This window comes from Aotus nancymaae, unplaced genomic scaffold, assembly GCF_030222135.1.
Source record: "Aotus nancymaae isolate 86718 unplaced genomic scaffold, 86718_ANA_hifiasm-v0.15.2.pri h1tg000016l, whole genome shotgun sequence".
NCBI lineage: Eukaryota > Metazoa > Chordata > Mammalia > Primates > Aotidae > Aotus > Aotus nancymaae.
The window spans coordinates 13,034,764-13,058,032 of record NW_026988428.1 but is presented as its reverse complement, the minus strand read 5'-3'; the positions used below and the strand labels follow the sequence as shown (position 1 = coordinate 13,058,032).

The window sequence follows — 23,269 nt, the reverse complement described above, 5'->3', positions numbered from 1 at the left end:
GGCTCACCGCAACCTCCGCCTCCTGGGTTCAGGCAATTCTCCTGCCTCAGCCTCCTGAGTAGCTGGGATTACAGGCACGCGCCACTATGCCCAGCTAATTTTTTGTATTTTTAGTAGAGACGGGGTTTCACCATGTTGACCAGGATGGTCTTGATCTCTTGACCTCGTGGTCCACCCCCCTGGCCTCCCAAAGTACTGGGATTACAGGCTTGAGCCACTGCGCCCGGCCAATATGCCATCTTTAATGTTCATTGTTAACTTATTTTTTTCTTTTGTTTTTATTTCCTTCTGTTTTTTCTCCTCTGAGTAGTGCAGCCTTGCAATCTGTCCTTCCCTATATGGCTCCCAAGTCTTGCAGACTCTTCTCCATCTGATGGTGTGTTGCTGCCACCTACCGCCACACGTTTGAATAGTTCGCTACAAACAGACTTGCACAGCATCTTGTGAATGTTGACCCACAATAAATCAGATTCTCCAAAAGTAAGCGCCATAAAACACAGAGCCTTTGATTTGTCCTCCAGCACAGACCCTGAAATAGTCTTGTCCACAGAAGACTCTCATTCAATGACCAAATAATCTTTGTCCTGCCGCTAGCGTCATTCTGTGATCTCTTCTTCTTGGGCTAGGCTTACTTTTCTATTCAGAAAGAAAAATCTAGACCTCTTTCACAGGGGTGATTTATCTCAAAGACAAACAAAATGGTAAAAGCAAATTATTTACAGGATTACCCCATGGAGTGTGTAGTGTCATTGTGTGTTATGAAGTCTATTCATTCTGTCATTTCTCTAGGATAACATAACCCCATTAATACCAGCTTTGGGTCATCCAATACAAACACTTTTTTCTAGCTCTCAATTACAATGTATTATTTATCACTTTATTCTTCTGTACATCATACTAAATAATTCAGTCTATCACACCAAGTATCTCTTATATATTACTATGAATGCTGCCTTTTCATTTCTTACCTTTTTGCAATTCACTGCCACTTTCCAACGTCTTTTCTGACTCTTTCTCTGCTCTACGGGCCACACTTTTCGAGGATGAAATACCTGGAGGAGTATGAAATCCATAGTCTTCTCCTAATCGACCATAAGAAAAGTAATAGTTAGTATATTGATCACATCAAGTATTATAAAATACAAAAAATGTTTGATTTCTTACCAGATTTACGACAAATCTCCTCAATTGCTCTTATTTCTTCAATTTCTTCAGGAGTCCTTGTCCATAAACTAGAAGCATCTATAGGATACATTTTTCTAGTTAAATTTTCCCAAAGCCAAATAATGTGAAAATTTATAAACTAGAAAGAAAAACCCCAAATACTGTTTTCATGGATAGATTATGTTTTTATATGTTTAAAGTCAATAATTTTACATACTAGTAATAGTTTCAAGTTGCTACATTTTAAGTATTAAAGAGAGTTAGTCAAGAGAAAAGAAAGGACTATGTCATATGTACTTTGAAATGAGATGCTGAATGTATAGACTCAATGTTGAGATGATGTATGTTTATTTGGAGGTTGATGTAGGCATGAGAGACATGGAGCTGCAGCACACAGAAACAGTAATAAGTAGCTCTGTGTATTCCTAAGCACAGAAACTATGGTGGCCTGTGGCCCACAGAAGGACACATTCCAGCACAAAGACAGAGTGAGAGTTTATTTTTCTTCATGTTTATCTTGTATATACACACTTTCTGGCACCACTGTTCTGGGTTGATATGGGAGGCAAAGGATGGACTAAACTGCAAAAACCTGGGTTCTAAACCTGTTCATACTCTTGTGAGGATGACCTAGAATAATGCAGATGACAGTGCTTTATAGATTATTAACTATTACATAGACCTCTGTAACTCAAGGATTAAATGTGAAGCTAATATATTATTAATACATATGTATATAAATAGAAACATGTGCATCAATGTGTTTTAGAAACAATTTATATAAAAAATGGAACTTATTAGTATCTCTCTATATACTAATATAAACACCTGTATATATTTAAGCATCAGATATGTCTCCCAACCATCACACAACAAAAAATTTCCAATCCAAATGATCATAAATATGCTAGACATAGAACAAATTAGAACATAACGAATTAAATTTGTTTAATACAATTCACGTAATGTTCTCAGCAAAATCTGCCTTATATATTTCATCATAAACCTCTATAGTTAAACATATATGTAGAAAATGTTGCGAGGTTTGTGAATGCGCATTATAAACCTGAGAAAAGGTCTACTAACCATTTTGTTCTTCTATTTCCTCTTCTTCCTCAAAATTAGTTTTTATAACTAAAGGACCGTGGATGGGTCGTGATATATTTTCCTGAGGTGTCAAAGGTTTCTGATTCTGGGTCTGGAGTGGAATTCCTTCCAGACTTTCTTTCTGTAGTGTCATATCTGCAGAGAAAATGCAACATTTTAGTCCATTAAAGATAAATGTGATGATAAGTATATTCGATAATCAATCATTGCCCTCCTAATTAACTATATATTATTTTACAACATGTATAATAATAATGCATTAATAGATTGTGTTTCTATGCATTAGCAATGAACAAACTGAAAATGAAATGAAAAATAATCCCACTTACAATAGCATCAAAGAGAAAAAATATTTAGGAATTAATTTTAAGATGTGCAAAATTTACATTCTGAAAATATTGCTGAAAGAAGAAAAAAGTGTTGTTGAAGGAAGTTACAGAAGTGTTGAAATGGAAAAATATCCTTGTGTATGGATTGATTTGTTGTTGGTATGGCAATATTTTCCAAATTAATCTATGGGTTCAATACAACCCTTATCAAAATCCCAACAGACTTCTTTGCAAAAATTGACAAGCTGATTCTAAAATTTATATGGACATTACTACAAAACTAAAGTAATCAAGACTATCCGAACTAGCATAAAAACAAAAATAGATCTACGTATCATTGGATTAGGATTGCAAGACCAGAAATAAACCTTTATATGAATCAATTTATGCTCAATTGGTTTTCATCAAGGGTACATAGACCATTCAATGGAGAAAGAATAGTATTTTCAACAAATGGTGCTGGGACAACTACATAGCCACATGCAAAGTAATTAAGTTGCACAACTTCATCACATTATAAACAAAAATTAATGCAAAGTGGATCTAAGAACAAAATCCAGGAGCTGAAGCTATAAAACTCTTGGAAGAATCCTTAGGTTATACAAAGCTTTCTTAGATATGACATCAAAAGGATAAGCAATCATTGAAAAATAGCCAGCCCCCTGGCACATGGAGGTGAGCCACGAGAGCACCTGTCAACAAGGCCTAGATTTTGCTGAAAAGCAGAAAAGCAGTTCCCAGCCCTCTCGGCCAGAGAGTGAAGAGACACTCAGAACCCCAAGGTGATGCAGAAAGAATGAGTAAGATCCAGCCTGGGCAACATGGCAAAACCCTATCTCTACAAAAAATACAAAAATTAGTCAGGTGTGATGGTGCACACCTGTAGTCCCAACCACTCAGAAGGCTGAGGTGGAAGCATCACTTGAACCCCAGAGGTTGAAGCTGCACTTAGCCAAGATCATCCCACTGCACTCTAGCCTGAGCAACAGAGCAAGACTCTGTTTCAAAACAAAACCAAAACCAAATGAGATATCACTTCATACTACAGTGATTGCAATTATTACTTTTTTTTATTAAAAAGACAATAACAAGTGTTGACAAGGATGTGAAGAAACTGGAATCTTCATACATTGCAGTTGGGAATGTAAAATGTTGCAACTACGTTAGAAAACAATTTGACAGTTCCTCAAAAGGCTGAACATGGAGTCATCATAAGTCCCATCTATTCCATTTTCAGCTACATACAAAGGGGTGTAAAAATATATGTCCATATTGTAAAATGTTCATTTGTACACAAATGTCTATATCAACGTTATTTATAACAGTCAAATAGTGGAAACAACCTAAATTTCCATTCTCTGATAAATGGATAGATAAAATGTGGCATATTCATACAATGGAGTGCTATTAGGCTATAAAAAGGAATAAAGTACTGCTGCATGTGAGAGCATGGATGAATTTTGAAAACACACTAAGTGAAAGAAGTAATTCACAAAACAATAATGTATGATTCCATTTATATAAAATAACAAAAATCTATTTGTAGAAACAAGAAGGAAATTAGTGACCGTGTAGGTTTCAGGAGTTGGGAAGAAATGAGGAGTAACTCTTAACGGGTGTGGATTTCTTTTTTGGAGTGATCCAATGTTCCAAAATGGAATAATGTTCTTTGATCCATTTTGAGTTAATTTTTGTAATGTGATGATTTTCGCAATTTTTTTCTCTCTACATTTGAAATCATTATATTCAGAAAACATACACTGCACAATTTCCATCATTTTAAATTTATCTGGGTTTGTCTTATCACCTAGACTGTGATCTATACTGGAAAATATTTCTTGTGCACTAGAGAAAAACGTCTATTTCACAACTGTTAAATGGAATGTTTTGCTGAAGTATCTTAGGTCTAGTTCCTTTACAGTTGTCCAAATCTTTTATTATCTTGTTTACAGTTGTTTGCATGGTATATATTTTCTATTCTTATAGTTTCAGCTAATAGTTTCTGTTGAATTTAAAAGAGTGTTTTCTGTAGACAGCATGTAGTTTTATCTTTATTTTTATTCTCACAATCTCTGCCTTTTGATTACATTTTTTAATCCATTCACAATTAATGTTATTGATATAGTTGGATTCAGGTACATGATTTTACTTTGTTTTCTATATGTCTAATGTCTTTGTTGTTCTGCTGTTTCTCTTTCTTTTACACTGATGAATATTTTCTAGTATAATATTTAATTTCTTTAATCATTCTGCATTTTTTATAGTATTTTTTCATTTGCTCTATGGCTTACTAAATATTTCTGAACATCAAAATCTATTTCACATTTATACTAATTTAATTCCAGTGATATATAAGAGGTTTCTCCTATATAGGTCTATTCCCTCTTCCTCCTTTCTGTGCTATTATTGTTACATACGTCACATTTCTATGCATGACAAACCCAATAACACATTGTTATATTTATTACTTAAGATAATTGTATGACTTTAAGGAGATAAGAGAGGAAAAAAGATCAAGTATGTTTTTATAGTTTGTTCTATAAACAGAGACTAATCATATTTTTATTTATAATTTCTAATTCTCTTCATCTGTTCCTATGGATTTGTGTTACTATCTGGTGTCATTTCTTTGCCATCATACAGTTTTGCTTCCATCTGCCTCCTTTGTGTGGCTATTGTTGAATATAGTACATTTCTAAATATTACTGGCTTAAAAAATATAATTTTATATATTGTTTTACAAAATTTTAAAACAGATTATAGAAGGAAGAGAAATATGCCCTTATGATGGTTTTATAGTTACACAACTACCTTGATCAGCATACTTTGTTTCTTCATGTGGATTTGAAATACTGACTCAGGTCACTTGCTTTCCAACTGAAAATTTTCCTTTAGTATTTAAGGTATGCATACTGGCAACAACAAATTCTCTGTTTTTGTTTTCTGGAAATGTTTTCATTTTGCCTTTAATTTTGAAATACAGCATTTAAAACTAGTTTTCTGGACAAAGATTCTTGGTTGACCCTGTTTTTTCTTTCGGCCTACAGTGAAAACTGCCTATATTGTTTCTGACGATAAGGTAGCTGTTAATCATACTGTGGTTCTATTATATGTAACAAAATATTTTTATCTTGTTGTTTTCCAGAATTTGCCTTTATCACCGGTATTTATCATTTTTAACATGATGTGTCTGGATGCAGATATATTTGTGTATATCCAACTTAGAGTTTGTTGAGCTTCTTGTATATGCAGATTAACTTTTAACTAAATTTGAGGAATTTCAGCCATTAGTTTTTCCTTCCTTAAATTTTGGTAAAATGCCTCATATTTCTCTTAGGCTCTGTTCATCTTTTTTTCATTTTTTCTTGGTTTTTCGGATTGCATAATTTCTGTTGATTTATATTCATATTTACTGGTTCTTTCTCTTGCAGTTCTCAAATCTACCCTTGAGCCCTTATACTATATTTTTCCATTTCAGTTATTGTGTGCTCAACGCCAAAATTTCAGTTCGTTAGGGTTTTTTCATAGTTTTTACCCATTGATAGTCTCTACTTGTTAAAATGTTCAATGAGCATTGTCTGCTCATGAACGCTTTTCAAAGAAGACATATACACAGGCAACAAGCATATGAAAACATGCTCAACATCACTAATCATTAGAGAAATGCAACGCAAAGCCACAATGAGATACCATCTCACAGTAATCAGAATGGCTATTATTAAAAACCAAAAAATAACAGATGCTGGCAAGGCTGCAGAAAAAAGGCAATGTTTATACACTACTGGTCAGAATGTAAATCAGTTCAGCCATTGTGGAGAGCAGTTTGGCAATTTCTCGAAGAACTTAAAACAGAAATACAATTTGACCCAGCAATTCCATTATTGGGTATATACAGTCTACTGTGAAGACACATGCATGCGTATGTTCATCAAAGCGCTGTTCACAATAGCAAAGACACAGAGTCAACCTAAAGGCCCATCGATGGTAGGCCGGATAAAGAAAATGAGGCATATATCCACTATGAAATACTACACAACCATAAAAAAGAATGAGATCATGTCCTTGGCAGCAACACGAATGGAGCTGGAGGCCATTTTCCTAAGGGAACTGACACAGGAATCGAAAACCAACATTGCACCTTCTCACTTACAAGTAGGAGCTAAACATTGAGTACACATGGACACAAAGAAGGGAAGAACGGCCACTGGAGCCTACTCAAGTGCGGAAGATGAGAGGAGGGTAAAGATTGAAAACTACCTATCAAGTACTATGCTTATGACCTAGGTGACAAAATAATACATACATCAAACCCCAGGACATGCGGTTTATCTTTAGAACAAACCTGTATAAACAAACCTGTACCCCTGAAGCCAAAATAAAAGTTGAAAAAAAAATCGATGCACAGTTGAACATCACATTCCTCTCACAGGAGGCATTCTATTACCTCCTGTGTTTCTATAAGTGAATTATACATTTCTGTTTTTTTGCATGTATCATAATCTTTTACTGAAAACTCAACATTTGTGACAATATTTTGTAGTAACTCTGAATATTGATCTCCCGCCTTAACCTGAAGCTTGTTGCTGTTTGCTTTTTAATTTTTGAGTGACTTTGTTGAAATACTTGAGTAAAATCTATTTTCTCCCACAATATGCAGCCTCTGTTGTCATTCCTCAGAGGATGTAGCCTTGGCATGTCCACAGTAAACAGGGATAACAAGGGCTTTAGCAGGATTCATTTTGCCCCTTTCCCTATTTTCTCCGCTAAGTTGTCCACCTCTACTGGTATCACACTGAGATATTAGCTTCCATACATTGCTGGCTTAATGCTCTGTTGTGTCATCAATGTATAGGGCATAAATTGCTCCACAGTTTAACCTGAGCAAATTCTGACTCCTTCAGAGAGCTAAGCTTGGAGGCCAATCTTCCAAGTTTGTTCCGATCCCAAAAGAGCTATTTTTAATTGTCTCTTTACCAGGTTGTCTTTGGTAAACTTCTAGCTGGTTTGCAGTTTAGTTTGCTCCTCTCTCAGAGAGACTGGCCTCCTCTTAATTACTTATCTCGAATCACCACTGTTTCCAGAGCATCCATAATTTTAAACTTCCCCACACTATGTTCTATTTCAAATAAATTTGGTTTTTTTTTTGGAGCGCTTCAGAGTTTTCTACTCTCTACCTGCACAAAATCTCAGTGCTAATGCTAAGAGCAGGGATAGTCACTAAATTCTTTTGGAGTGACACCCCTGTTTTACAATTGGGGCATGAAGCAGAGGTGCTAATTTCTGGTCTTTATGACTTGTGCCTCCTGGCATGGGACCTCCACCCATGCTCCATCTGAGGCAAAGGTAATTGGGGTCCAATGATTCCTAGTCTGCTGCATGTGAGATAGAACTTTTGCTTTGTGCATGGGGCTGGTGAAAACAAGATTCAAATCTCTCGGAACTTTTGCTTTATCAAGGGGCTTAATGAAAACAAGATTCAGGCCTGAAAAATAGAGCTCTAGCAACATGGAGTTGGGAACTGGGGAGGATAAGAAACGTTAGCAGCTTTCTTCCCCCCAGACACATACTATAGTTCTTGACTAGAATCTAGACATAGAAAGAGCTCTATGTTCTTGGCTCCATCCATTCAGAGTAGAGCTTCTGTCACACTAAACTGAGAGGTGGTGAAAGGAGTGGGTGGTTGTTCCAATACAACAGACTTACCATTTCTACTGGCTTTAATAGATTTTATTTGAATGACTATGAGTTCGTTTGCTGTATGCCCTTAAGACAATTTCTTGAAACTTGGAAACATTTTTAACATGTAAGTTTCATCAACTATGATTATTTCACTAAGGAACAGGTTTATGGAATTCTTCACAGCATCATTCTGAAAGTTATCTAGTCATCACAAAATTTTTAATGCAAGTAGAATTATTTACAGGTTTGCCACATTGTTCACAATATCTTAGAAGAAGCCCATAGATAAAATTTTCAAATAAAATCTTCCAACGGAGATAGTGAAAACCTTTTTTATAAAATAATTTTGTGAAATCTTCTAATTGACGTGAGTCTTCATATTATTTCAGTTTACAAAATGTTTACTATATTATAACTGACTGAGCAAATATTAGAACAACATGCTCATTCTGGACATTAGGTTTTAGCAAGTGTCTTACTCCTTTTTTGCCGCTGTAACAAAATATCTGGATAATTTATAAACAACAGAAACTTTTTTATCAAGGTTCTGGAGGCTGAGAGGCCCAAGGTCAAGGTGCTGGCACGTTTGGTCTCTATGAGGACTCTCTGCTTCCAAGATGGTGCCTTGTTACTGTGCCATCTAGAGGAGATAAATTCTGTGCCCTCACATAGAAGAAGGCAGAAGGGCAAAAGGGCAAAATAGACCAAACTCTGTGTGAAGCCTCTGAGGCCTTAATCTTATTCATATTCAACATGGATTTTGGAGGGATACAAACAAGCCATAGCAGCAGTATATACTTTTTTGCCTTGTAAACAAATAAGAATAATATTGATCATCATTCATCTCATTAAAAGACAATTTTTCAATATAATTATACTTTGATGTGCCATAATTATCAATATTTGTAATGTAGTTATGTTGTTTTAATAAATTAAATGCCAGTGATAATTGTAACAAAAACTCAGTCCTAAAGGCATGTGTTAAGAAAGTCGGTTAAAGAACATAAGTCTCCATAATACGGAAACTTCATACAACAAAAATTTAAATCTATACATATTTTTGTTATATCAATGTTAATAGGTGATCAATAAACTCAAGCATAAATATATTAGGTTAGGGTAAAAATATGTGAAGAAAGTTAAACAGTAATAGCTTTATTTTTACTTTTCTTTTAAGTTCAGGGGCACATGTGCACGTTTCTTTTATAGGTAAACTTGTACCATGGGGGTTTGTTGTACAGATTGTTTCATCACCCAAGTATTAAGCCTAGTACCCATTAGTTATTGTTCCTGATCCTCTCCCTCCTTCCATCCTCCACCCTCTGGTAGGCCCCAGTGTGTGTTGTTGCCCTTTATGTGTCCATTCATTTTCATCTTTAGCTCCCTCTTGTAAGTTAGAACATGCACCATTTGATTTTCTGCAGTAGTTTGCTAAGGATAATGGCCTCCAGCTCCATCCATGTCCCTTCAAAGGATAGGATCTCATTCTTTTTAGAGGCTACATGTATTCCATTGCATATATGTGTTAAGACCATATTTTGTTTATCCAGTCTATCATTGTTGGGCATGTCGCTTGATCCCATGTCTTTGCTCTTGTGAATAGTTTATGGCTATCGTTTTAAGATAAAGAAAAATTTCCTTAAATAAAGAATTGTTTGCTTAAGCATTTTTTACCTTTTTAAAACTGTGAAATGTAACACATACACAGAAAAATATGAAAATTATAAAACATATAATATAATGAGTATCGCAAAGTCAACACCTAAGTCATGTTATAATAGCCTCCTAAACATCCTCTTCAGTTCACACAACTTTCCTTCCCCATACTCACAACAGGTACCTTCAACCTAACCTATTGAAATCATTTTTTGTTTTTTCTTGTTATCTCCCTACTAAGTGTGCATCCCTAAACATAAAGCTTAATTTTGTTTGTTTTTGAACGTTTTATAAATAGAATTAAGCAGTATCTATTCTTTCTTGCCTTCTTTAATTTAATATTTTATCTGTTAAATACCTCCTTACTCACCTGTTTCTCCTATTTTCGTCACTGTCTAGTATTGAAGGAATGTACCACACTTTATTTATGCCTTCCACTTTTGTTGCACATTTGACTCTTTCTACCCTTTAGCCATTACAAACAATGCTGTTATGTGCATTCTTGTATTTAATACATGTACCCAGATGTACATGGTAATGGATTTCATTAGGATATATGCTTCAAAAGTGGAATTGCTTGGTCCTAAGTTATACATAATTTTAACTGGACAAGATAATGGTAGACTGTTTTCCAAAGTGCTTGTATCCGTTTACATATCCTCCTAAAGTGCACAGAAATTCCTAATGTTCTTTGTCTTCACCAACAATTGGTAGAATTTTTAATATTTGCCAATATAATGGGTATATCATATCTCAAAGTGCTTTCCATTGGATTTTCCTAACTATTAATAAGATTGATCATCTTGTTTATTTACATTTGAGTTTCTTCCTTTTCCAATGCCTGTTTATGCTTTCTGCTTATTGTTCTATGACAGCGGTTCTCAAGTAGAGATATTTTTACTCCCTACCTACTATGAAATATTTGACAACGGCTGGATATATTTTTGGTTGTTAAAACAAGGAAGGTTCTAGTAGTATCTAGTAGGTAGAGGCTAAAGGTGCTGCTAAACAATCTACAGTAGATAAGAGAGACTCCAACAAAGAACTATCCAGTCCAAAATCTCAATAGTGGTGAAACAGAGAAACCTATTCATTAGGTCCTCAGACCTTTCTTGTTTATTCATATTCATATATTGAGTTCAGGTCTTTCCTTGGAGTCACATAAGCACACATGCTGCAAATATCCTCTTATTTGTTGGTTTATCTTTTTATCTTTTATATGATGTTTTTGATAAATACAAATTTTAATTTTAGTGCAGCCAGATTTATTCATATTCTCTGAAATGATCAATATTTTGTGTCCTTATTGTATTTTGAAGTCTTTAAATATTGGCCTTTTACACTTTGATCAAGAATTTACCTAGAATTGATTTTTATCTATCGTGTGAAAGAGAAGTCTATTTTTCCCTCATTAAGTGAAAAGACCACCCATTGCTCATCCATGCTACCTGTTACAAATCAAGTGTCCAGTCTGTTTCTGTGGTGTAGTGGTTATCACGTTCTCCTAACAAATCAAGTGACCATCTATGGAAAGGGCTGTTTCAGCTACTCTGTTCCATTTACCAATCTGTCTAGCCCGTGGCTAATACTACACTGTCGTAATCTCTATCACTTCATAGGCCTTGATATGTGGTTGAACAAGTCCTATAATTTTGGTATTCTTCAACCATGTCTTGACTTTTTCCGGCTCTTTGCACTTCCATATACATCTCAGAATCTGTTGAATTTTCATTAAGATTATCGTTCTTGTATTTTTACAGTAGATGATAAGTATCAAATAATTATAAGATGTCATTAGATAAATTCATAATAAGAATGAGAAAACTTTTACCTTTAAAGTCAGTATTGAAAAAATGTTGAAAATTACACCCTTTGCAACTATTTAAACTTATCATTTGAAAGTTTAATGAAAAACGTCTTAGTGGATATTTCATCACAAATAAAGACCATTGTCCATCACACCTTTCTATTACATGTGTTTAAATACACATCACAGGGAGAAAGAGATACGATGGGAAAGAGCCCATTTAGTTAACAGAAACTACCCAATTAGAAATATGGAATAAATCATTCAAGTAACCAAGTAATGCAGTAAAACTTCAGACACTGGTAAGTTTACCTCTCTGCAATGATTGAAACAAAAATGTGCTGAATTTGACAGATATTATTATATCTTTGTTAATTAGAGTAACTCTCCTATGAGATCACAAATACCAATGGTCTTTGCATTTTAAGAAACTACTATAATGCACTTTCCATGAATTTATACATAGATAATTTTTGTCACCTTGATTTTTCTACCCAAAGCATAGCTTCATGTCACTAAGATCAACTGATGTGATCACATGTATTTCATATAACTCTTTTGAAAACTGTATTTTTAACAAATATTGTATAGTAATTATGATTTTGGCTTGTTCTTTAACATATATTTTTTGCTCTCATTTTAGGTCAAGTATATCAGGGCATTTTTTAGGGAATCACCTTTTTCCCATTTTCAATCTACCTAATGTGAGTAACGACGACCCCCGGGACCCAAAGATTAGCTAATCCCCCAGCCTGAACAACTATTAAGGATGAGCATGATTTCTACATCGTTAGATGAGATTCAATACTCAGGCTTTAGCTGAATAAGAAAGACTTATTTCTTCTGATGTTAATTGAGAATGATGATGCTAATGAAAAGACTGATTACTCACTCTTTGCCAAGAATTCTAAACTATTGAGTATTTATCTGTTAAACGTCTAAAACCCAGTGACAGATACTATTACTATCTCTACCATACAGATGAAGAAATTGGCCCACAGAGATATTAAGATGTCCATGTTTATAGTGGCAAATATGTGGTAGGTTGATGTTTCAAGCTAATCTGAGCTAGAGCTACTATTCTTAATCTAAGCCTATTCTGCTCCAAAATCTAGGTCTGAGCTTCTGGAGTAACTGCAGTATATAGAGAAGGACAACTGGCTAAGAGCCAAGAGTTGGTGAAGGAAATATGGATCCAGCCAGGTCTGGGGTCAGCTCTGTCCCTAATCTCTTCAATTATATTAGCCAAGAATTCCAGTTTTCCCATGAATAAAATTGAGTTGGGTTTCTCTCCTTAAAACCAGTAATGTACTGGAGTGGGCTCAGATAAGCATGTGAGAACTGACACATTTTCAGGAATTTTGCAAGTGTACTGATGTCACATTTATAGCTTGAAATTGGCTATAGAGAAACTATTTATTTGCTTTACGCTAATTGTCAAATGTGAAAAACCAGAGCGATTTTGTTTTGGATTTTTTCCAGTTGGTTTTTCTGGGGGAGGGGAGCGAGGTGGGGGAAAAGAGCCAGTTGTTAAAACATTTAGCACTACTCCATCGTTTATGACCAAGACAGTCTCTACAAGAACTTACAATAGACTATCATATCACATCATATCATGCCAGGGCATTTCATTCATGAACATCTACTTTACACGCTTTCTCAATTTTCAAAACAAATTCCGTTTTTTAAAAACAGATGTCATAAACATTATCATCATAATGCAGTATTTCCTACTCCTATAAATACTTCCATAGCTAGAACACACATGCAATACAAAACAAGTAGGTTAAAAGAAACTTTTGTATAAACAAATTATTTATAACCAAACAAGTTGTTTTTATTTAGATTCACTAGGAATTGGGCACTGTCCTTCTCTTGTCCTTCAAAGAGTACAAGAAATGCTAACTTTTGTAAAATTCACAGAGCGGAGGTTCTTCACAAAGTATTTTTCTTCCCCTTTTCACTAGTTCTTTAAGGGCACTCCATGGAATTGTTTGCTTAGGGCATTAGGGCAAATCTATACAATGCTTGTGTAGATTTTAAAATAACTAATTGATCTTCGTAGTATTTTTGCAAAAAGAAAATAGTTTAATCTAAACGTAATTAGGAGGAAACAAATGAACAAATCACCTTAGAAGATATCCTACAAAACAACTGGCTTGAACTCTTAAAATTTGTATGACATGGGGCAGGTGCAGTGGTTCATGCCTGTAATCCTAGCACTTTAGGAGGCCAAGGTGAGAGAATTGCTTGATCCCTGGAGTCTGAGACCAGCCTAGATAACATGGTGAGATCCCATCTCTACCAAAAATTACAAAATTAGTTGGTCATTGTGGCATGAGCCTGTGGTCCCAGTTACTCAGGAGGCTGAGGTGAGAGGGTCACCTGGGCCCAGGATGTCAAGGATGCAGTAAGCTGTGTTCACACCACTGCACTCCAGCCTGGGCAACAGAGCAAGATTCTGTCTCTAAAAAGACACATGTATATGACAAGGAAGGAAATATATCCTGGTGAAAGTTTTAAAGAGATATAAGATTTTTAAAAAGAGATTAAATAGAGACATGACAACCAATTGCAATGAATGATGCTTAATTGGAAATTGGATGAGAAAAGAAAACCAACAATTTTATGGCTGTTGTACCCAACGTTTGGTCCCAAGAACCTACAAGTAGGTTATACTGAATTAGACTACAATTAAACAAGATATACCGAATTAGACTACAATTTAAACAAGATTGTCAGGTGATTTCTGTGCATACTACATTTTGTGGAAACATTGCTATTACAAGCATTATCAGACAAGTAGAAAATTTTGATACAGACTGAATATTAGACATTGTTGATTCTATCAATTCTATCAACATTGATAGAATTCTCTATATATGATAGTCATGTGTGATTATATCGGAGAATGCCCTTGAACTTAGAAGGTACATGCTGAAGTATTTAGCAATGAAGTGTGAAAATATTGGCAACTAACTCCCAAATGGTTCCAAAAAACAAAAATAAAGAAATACGTATTTGTACATTTTATGCAGATATATAAATACAGTCAAGGAAAAAGAGAAAGTAAACGTGACAAAATGTTAATTGGTGAATATAGGTGAAGAACGCATGGCTGTTCACTGAACTATTCTTGTAAATTAAAGAATAGTAAACTATCTTGTAAGTTAAAAAATGTCTCAGAAAGTTGGGGAGGAAACAAAAGTATAATGAAGCATCAGTTTCACTGGTGGTCTAAGTGGTGACTGAGAACTGTTTTGGTTTTTGGTGGTTGTTGTTTTAAGCTCACCAGTTAATTCTAATGTGGAGCCAGAATCGAGAGCATGGGGCTGAGACAAACATCAGATGGGGTACCTGGGCTTCTGAGCTTCATGTAATGTAAGGGAACATGTTTCAGAAAAGAGGGAAATATATATTGAGAAAGAGAAAAGAAACCTTATTTAATGGAAGTACACATAACTCAGAAGTGCTATAATATCTCACTCTATACTGTAAATTAAAAGGGAAAGGGAGTCTTCTACTAAATATGAAGAACTTTAATAGCTTTGAAAAGAAGTCTATGGGGTAGGATGGGATAGAATTAGCCCCTCAGAGGGCAGAAGCCAGATCAGGAGGTTTGATGCATGGTCATTCAAATGATAAAAAGCACTGGAGTACACTTTAAATGTCATGTCTAATTTTTTTGTGAGACACTTTTAGAGTCAGACAGAACTATGTTTAAAGTCAGAAACTGCCACTTATGAGAAGTTTTATATTGCCTAAGATATTTGGCCTCTACACCTCATTTTCTTTATCTGTTAAGCCAGGAGACTATACCTATTTGGCCAGTTTTTATGATGATTAAATAAAATTAGGCATGAAAAGTGCTCAGTATAGCACTGCCATATGGAGCACGCTTAACAGATTATTCTAGCCCTAACACTGGGTATGTGATTTTCTGATTTCTTATAACTCCACTTCGTTTTATAAAGCCATAATGAAACTGCAAGTTTACACGGTCCTATAAAGCAAGTTGTGGAGCTCTTAAACATGACTGACAAATGCTAAGCCTGAAGAACGAATATTTGAGTTCCTGCTTTTGTTTTTTTGTAGGTTTGGATACTCTTTGGTCCTTGGATGAGAATGGATGCAGTATGTAGTCAGGATAAAGAATCTCCCAACCAACACAAATTATCCCAGGGGCTACCATTCGGTGTGCTGTGGCATTTCCTTAAGCCCTCTCTTTCTTCCCCAGAGAGGAAAGAACTAAGTTGAAGAACTTTTACCCTTATAACCATTATAAATTGTCTTCTTCTTTTCTGAAATATACACACACGCAAATTAGCCTGTGTGTACTGACTCAAATATTCAAGTAAAATATTTATTAAACTATTTAAAAACAATTTATTAGCAAGTGGCTTTTCAAGACTTCACATAAAAGGCAGGTCATAAATACATAGGCTAGACATTCTAAAGAAAGCTGACCAAAGTTTCGTTTAAAGTGGCCAAATCAGTTGTCAAAGGCATCACTGGACACTGACTGAGAATAAATAATTATCAAATGATTCCATTCAATTGTTCACTACAGAATAAAATGGCAACTAGCCAAGAAAAGATGAGCAATTTCCATGTTCGAGCTAGCTACTGTGTTTGGAACAAAATTTTCTTCAGCAAATTTTAGAACAAATAAAAAACAGTTTGTCTAAGAGAGTACACTAACCTCTAATGTATACCATAGGAGAAAGAATAAGTGCCTACCAGGCTTGCAAAGAAAACACGAATTGTACTCAGAAAATGTCTAGGGAATTCTCATGGTAAATATTAACAAAACTATGTTTTCTTAGCATTCTCAATTGGTTTAGCAGCTGTTGGCTTTTAAACTTAGAGATAATAACCAGAATGATTATGTTGTCTTTTAAAATTCCATGGTTTATAAACATGTAAATAAAATATCTTTTAAAAGAGTCCAAAACCTTTCAAAATTCACTAGCAGGTTGAAGTTTAAATTGCAAAAAGAATAACCGGCAGCTTTATACCCCCAGACAAAAAGAGTAGGACTCCTGATAATTGTACTTAGTGCTTAAAGATAACATACAATGGCAAATCATCTAATAAGAAATTGCTTTTGGCAAGTGCCTCATACTGGAAGAGGACAGCTGGTGATTTAGACAGCACTGCTGTGGCTCCAACTCACCTATTTAATATCGACTATGTGACAGGTCTCAATTCATCAAGCAGAAGCTCTGGAAAGTTTCACGGGTTGCACATTTAAATACATAAATTTTGTCATATTTTAACCCAGAATAAAATTACACACATTGTACAATGCTCTGTATGAACCTATACTTAGCCAGTTACAGTTTGCTATGAATGGTTTGTAATAATCCCACCCTGCATTTATCAATTAATCATATGCATTTACTGACATTCATAAAGGTGGATATTCATGAAGGTATTACTTATAAATTAGTCTTTGTCTAAGGTGTAAAGATTTAGGACCTCAGTTTTGGTTAACCTGGGCTTTGGTAGATAGATATTCCTGGAAATATTGTAGGAAATATCAGGTCTAGCAGGAATCAAATTATACCTTCTGAGGTATTGAAATATTTGCAAATAAAGAGGCTATGCAGTAGTTCAATGCCTTTTTCAACTGAACTTGTCAGTTTATCTACAGTCTGCTAATTGAATCCTTTTCCCTAGAGTACAGAAATGTGTCAGGCAGAGGGAAAGCAGTTACAGATTTAACACAAATAAATGCTGTTCAGGGATTCCTGGGGTAGAACTGGCCACTATATGAGAGACAGTACTATGTGGTTGTGTTAGGTGTTTGAGATATATCAGTGAACAAAATACTTTTGCTCTTATGGAACTTTCATTCTATAGGGAGGAATTAGACAACAAACAATAGATATATTAAACAAGTAAATTATATTGTATCTGAGCAATCATTGGGAGTATGGCAATAAGAAAGTCGAACAAGGCAAGGAAGTTTGGAAGTGTGTAAGGCATGCATGGGAAGGCTGACTACATTTCAAATACAGTGTTCAGAATAGTCTTGTGTAGAACATAATCTTTTAACAAGGCTGTGAAGAAATACGCTAACATGTGCCAGGAAAAGCAAGTATACAGTGTGATTGGAGTAGAGCAAGCAAGTATATGGGTGTGTGATATAGTTTGACTGTTTCCCCACCCAAATCTCATCTTGAATTGTAACTCCCCAAATTCCCACATATCATAGGAGGAACCAGGTGGGAGGTAATTGAATCATGGGGGCGAGTCTTTCCCATGCTGTTCTCATGATAGTGAATGAATCTCATGAGATCTCATGGTTTTAAAAATGGGAGTTTCCCTGCACAAGCTCTCTCTCTCTCTGCCTGCTGCTATACATGTAAGATGTGACTTGCTCCTCCTTGCCTTCCACCATGATTGTGAGGCTTCCCCAGCCATATGGAACTGTAAGTCCACTAAACCTCTTTCTTTTGTAAATTGCCCCGTCTCAAATATGTCTTTATCAGCGGCATAAAAATGGACTAATACAGTAAATTGGTACCAGTAGAGTGGAGCACTGCTGGAAAGATACCTGAAAATTTGGAAGCAACTTTGGAACTGGGTAATAGGCAGAGGTTGGGACAGTTTGCAGGGCTTAGAAGACAAAAAACGTGGGAAAGTTGGAACCTCCTCGATACTTGTTGAATGGCTTTGACCAAAATGCTGATAATGATACGGACAAGGAAATCCAGGCTGAGGTGGTCTCAGATGGAGATGAATAACTTCTTGGGAACTGGAGCAAAGGTGACTCTTACTACGTTTTAGCAAAGAGACTGGCAGCACTTTGCCCCTTCCCTACAGATTTGTGGAACTTTGAGAGAGATGATTTAAGGTATCTGGCAGAAGAAATTTCTAAGCAGCAAAACATTCAACATGTAACTTGGGTGCTGTTAAAGGCATTCAGTTCTAAAAGGGAAACAGAGCATAAAAGTTTGGAAAATGTGCAGCCTGACAATGCAATACAACAGAAAATCCTATTTTCTGAGGAAAAATTAAAGCTGGCTACAGAAATTTGCATAATTAACAAGGAGCCAAATATTAATCCCCAAGATAATGGGGAGAATGTCTCCAGTTTATGTTAGATACATTCACAGCAGCATCTCCTAACACAGGCCCAGAGACCAAGCAGGAAAAAATGGTTTCATGGGCTGGGCCCAGGGTCCCCATACTGTGTGCAGCCTTTGGACTTGGTGTCCTGTGTCCCAGCCACTCCAGCCATGGCTGAAAGGGGCCAAGGTACAGCTCAGGCTGTGGCTTCAGAGGGTGCAAGCCCCAAGCCTTGGCAGATTCCACATGGTGTTGAGATTGCAAAAGCACAGAAGTCAAGAGTTGGGATTTGGGAGCCTCCACCTAGATTGCAGACTTAGAATTCATGCCTGTAATCCTAGCACTTTGGAAGGATGTATGAAAATGCCTGGATGCCCAGGCAAAAGTTTGTTGAAGGGGCATTTCATGAAAAATCTCTGCTAGGGCAAAGTGAAAGGGAAATATGAGGGTAGAGCCACCACACAAAGTCCCTTCAGGAGCACCACTTAGTGGAGCTGTGAGAACAGGGCCACTGTCCTCTAGACCCCAGAATGGTAGATTCACTGTCAGCTTGCACCATGTGCCTGGAAAAGCCACAGACACTGAACACCAGCCCAAGAAAGCAGCCAGGAGTGGGCTCTATACCTTGCACAGCCACATGAGGGGAGCAGCCCAAGACCATGGGAACCCATCTTTTACATCCATGTGACCTGGATGTGAGACATGGAGTCAGAGGTGACCGTTTTGGAGCTTTAAGATTTGTCCACCCTGCTGGATTTTGGATTTGCATGGGGCCCGTAGCCCCTTTGTTTTGGCCAACTTCTCCCACAATTCAAGATGAGATATGGGTGGAGACACAGCCAAACCATATCATTCCACCCCAGCCCCTCCTGAATCTCATGTCCTCACATTTAAAACCAATGACGCCTTCCCAAAAGACCCCAAAGCCATCCCACTTGGAATGGCTGCATTTACCCAATGCCTGTACCCCATTGTATCTAGGAAGTAACTAACATGCTTTTGATTTTACAAGATCATAGATGGAAGGAACTTGCCTTGTCTCAGATGAGACTTTGGACTGTGGACTTTTGAGTTAATGATAAAATGAGTCCCCTTTAGGGGACTGTTGGGAAGGCATTATTGGTTTTAAATGTGAGGACATGAGATTCAGGAGGGGCCAGGGGTTCAATGATATGGTTTGGCTGTGTCTCCACCCACATCTCATCTTGAATTGCAACTCCCACAATGCCCACATGTTGTGGGAGGAACTCAATGGGAGGTAATTTGATCATGGGTATAGTTCCACATGGAACTATAAATCTATTAATATAGTTCCATGCGGAACTATAAGTCTATTAATCTTCTTTCTTTTGTAAATTGCCCAGTCTCGGGCATGTCTTTATCAGCAGTGTAAAAGTGGACCAGTACAGTGTGGTAGAAAAATGCAGAGAGCTTACAGGGCACCAGATCAAATAGAGTCTCTCATTATATTTGGGAATCACTGACATGTGGAACATATTCAAAATCATAAGGCTAGATGAGACCACCAAGAAAGTAAACAGAGGAAAAAAAAAAACAAGAACTAACTCCTAAAACATTGCACATGTAAGAGGTTGGGGAAAAGAAGACAAACAATTCAGGGAGATTGATAACACAGCATTAGGAAGGTAGAAGAAAAAGAGAACAAGGTTGAAACGAAAAAAAATGTTAAAGGCAGCTAGAGAGAAGGGTAGGTCACCTACAAAGGGCAGTCCATCAGGCTAACAGTGAACCTTTCAGAAGAAATTCCACAAGCCAGAAGAGATTGGAAGCCTACCTTCAGCTTTCTTAAAGAAAAAATATTTCCTGGGGAGTTGGGGAGGGATAACATGAGGAGAAATGCCAGATATAGGTGATGGGGAGGAAGGTAGCAAACCACACTGCTATGTGTGTACCTATGCAACAATCTTACATGTTCTTCACATGTACCCCAAAACCTAAAATGCAATTTAAAAAAAAAAAAAGAAAGAAATAATATTTCCAACCAAAAATTTCACATCCAGGTAAACTAAGTTGCATAAGTGAAGGATAAATAAGATCCTTTACAGATAAGCAAATGCTGAGGGATTTTTTTTTTTCTTTTACCACCAGACATGCCTTACAAGAGGTCCTGAAAGATACACTAAATATGGAAAGGAAAGACAGTTACCAGTCACTACAAAAACACACTTACAAATGCAGACCAGTGACACTATAAAGCAACCACACAAAGAAGTCAGCATAATAACCAGCTAAGAACAGGATGACAGGATCAAATCCATACATATCAATCTAATCTTGAATGTAAAGTTGCTAAATGCCCCAATTAAAAGCCACAGAGTAGCAAGCTGGATAAAGAAGCAAGATCCACTAGTATGCTGTCTTCAAGACACCCATTGCACATGTTATACAATGATACCCATAGGCTCAAAATAAAAAAATTGAAAAAAGTTTACCAAGCACATGGAAAACAGAAAATATCAGGGGTTGCAATCCTAATTTCATACCAAGCAGCTTTCAAAACAACAAGATTTAAAAAAATAAACACATTATACAATGGTAAATGGTTCAATTCAACAAGAGGACCTAACCATCCTAAATGTATACACATCCAACACAGGTGCACTCAGATACATAAAATAAGTTCTTAGAGACCTACAAAGAGACTTACATTCCCATACTATAATAGTGGGAGACTTCAACACCCCACTGACAGTATTAGACAGTTTGTCAATGCAGAAAAGCAAAGCTATTCAGGACCTAAACTCAAAACTTGACCAAATGGACTTAATAAACGTCTATAGAACTCTCCACCCCAAAACAACATAATATCCATTCTTCTCATTATCATATGACACATACTTCAAACTGACCATACAATTGGACATAAAACAATACTCGGCAAATTTCAAAAAAATGAAATCATAAACAACCATGTCCTCAGACCACAGCACAATGAAAATAGAAATTAATACTAAGAAAATCACACACTACCATACAATTACATGGAAATTAAACAATCTGCTCCTGAATGGCTTTTGGGTAAACACTGAAATTAAGGCAGAAATCAAGAAATCCTTTGACACTTATGAGAAAAGATACAACATACCAGACTCTCTGAGACACAGCTAATTCAATGTTAAGAGGAACGTTTATAGCACTAAATGCCTGCATCAAAACAAAAATCTCAAATTAACAACTTAACATCACAACTACAAGAACTAGAGAAGCAAGAGAAAACCAACTCTAAAGCTAGCAGAAGACAAGAAATTACCAAAATCAGAGCTGAACTGAAGGAAATTGAGACACAAAAAGCCATACAGAAGACTGGCAAATCCAGGAGTTGATTTTTTGAAACAAATTAATAAGAAAAAGAGACTGCTACCTAGACTAACAAAGACAAAAGAAAAGAGAAGATCCAAGTAAACACAATTAGAAATGACAAAGGGAGGCCGGATGCAATGGCTCACACCTGTAATCCCAGCACTTTGGGAGGCCCAGGCAGGTGGATCACTTGAGGTCAGGAGTTTGAGACAAGCCTGGCCAACATGGCAAAACCCTATCTCTACTAAAAATGCAAAATTTCACTGTGCATGGTGGTACATGCCTGTAATCCCAGCTACTTAGGATGCTGAAGCAGGAGAATCACTTGAACCCTAGAGGTGGAGCTTGCAGTGAGCCAAGATTGTGCCACTGCACTCCAGCCTGGGGGACAGATCTGTCTCAAAATAAATTTTTTAAAAAATGACAAAGGAGACATTACCACTGACCCTACAGAAACACAAAAACTATCAGACATTACTATAAACACCTCTATGCATACAAACTAGAAAATTTAGAAGAAATGAATATATTCCTAAACACAAACAACCTCCCAAGACTAAACGAGGAAGAAACTGAATCCCTGAAGAGACCAATACTGTGTTCTGTAACTGTATAAGTAAGAAAAAATCCTACCAACCAAAAAAAGCCCAGGGCAAGACAGACTCACAGCTGAGTTATGCCAGATGTAGAAAGAAGAGCTGGTGCCATTCCTACTGAGACTATTTCAAAAAATTGAGGAGGACAGACTCATCCCTAACTCATTCTAGGAGACCAGCATCATCCTGAAACCAAAATGTGACAGAAACACAACCAAAAAAGAAAATTTCAGGCCAATATCCACCATGAACACAGATCAGCACCACAACAAAAAGCTAATCCATCATGATAAAGTATGTTTTATCCCTGGGATGCAAGTTTGGTTCAAGGTACACAAATCAATAAATGTGACTGATTACATAAACAGAACTAAAAAAAAAAAAAAAAAAAAAAAAAACACATTATTATCTCAATAGATGCAGAAAAGGTTTTTAATAAAATTCAACATCCCTTCATGTTAAAAATACTCAATAAACTAGGAATTGAAGAAATATACTTCAAAGTAATAAGAGCCATCTATAAAAATCCCACA

The 23,269-nt window shown here is 36.1% G+C and overlaps 1 protein-coding gene across 1 annotated transcript in view; it reads right to left on the bottom strand.

Moving 5' to 3' along the window:
- The window catches only part of LOC135275237 (uncharacterized protein C12orf50 homolog), a 40,704-nt gene that overhangs the window by 12,789 nt on the left and 4,646 nt on the right, over positions 1-23,269 (bottom strand). Inside the window, exons 4-6 of the mRNA XM_064376675.1 lie at positions 2,251-2,406; positions 1,165-1,242; positions 969-1,082 (exon numbers count right to left, since the gene is read on the bottom strand). Of these exons, the coding sequence (XP_064232745.1) occupies positions 969-1,082; positions 1,165-1,242; positions 2,251-2,406 (348 nt within the window). The remainder of the gene's footprint in view (positions 1-968; positions 1,083-1,164; positions 1,243-2,250; positions 2,407-23,269) is intronic.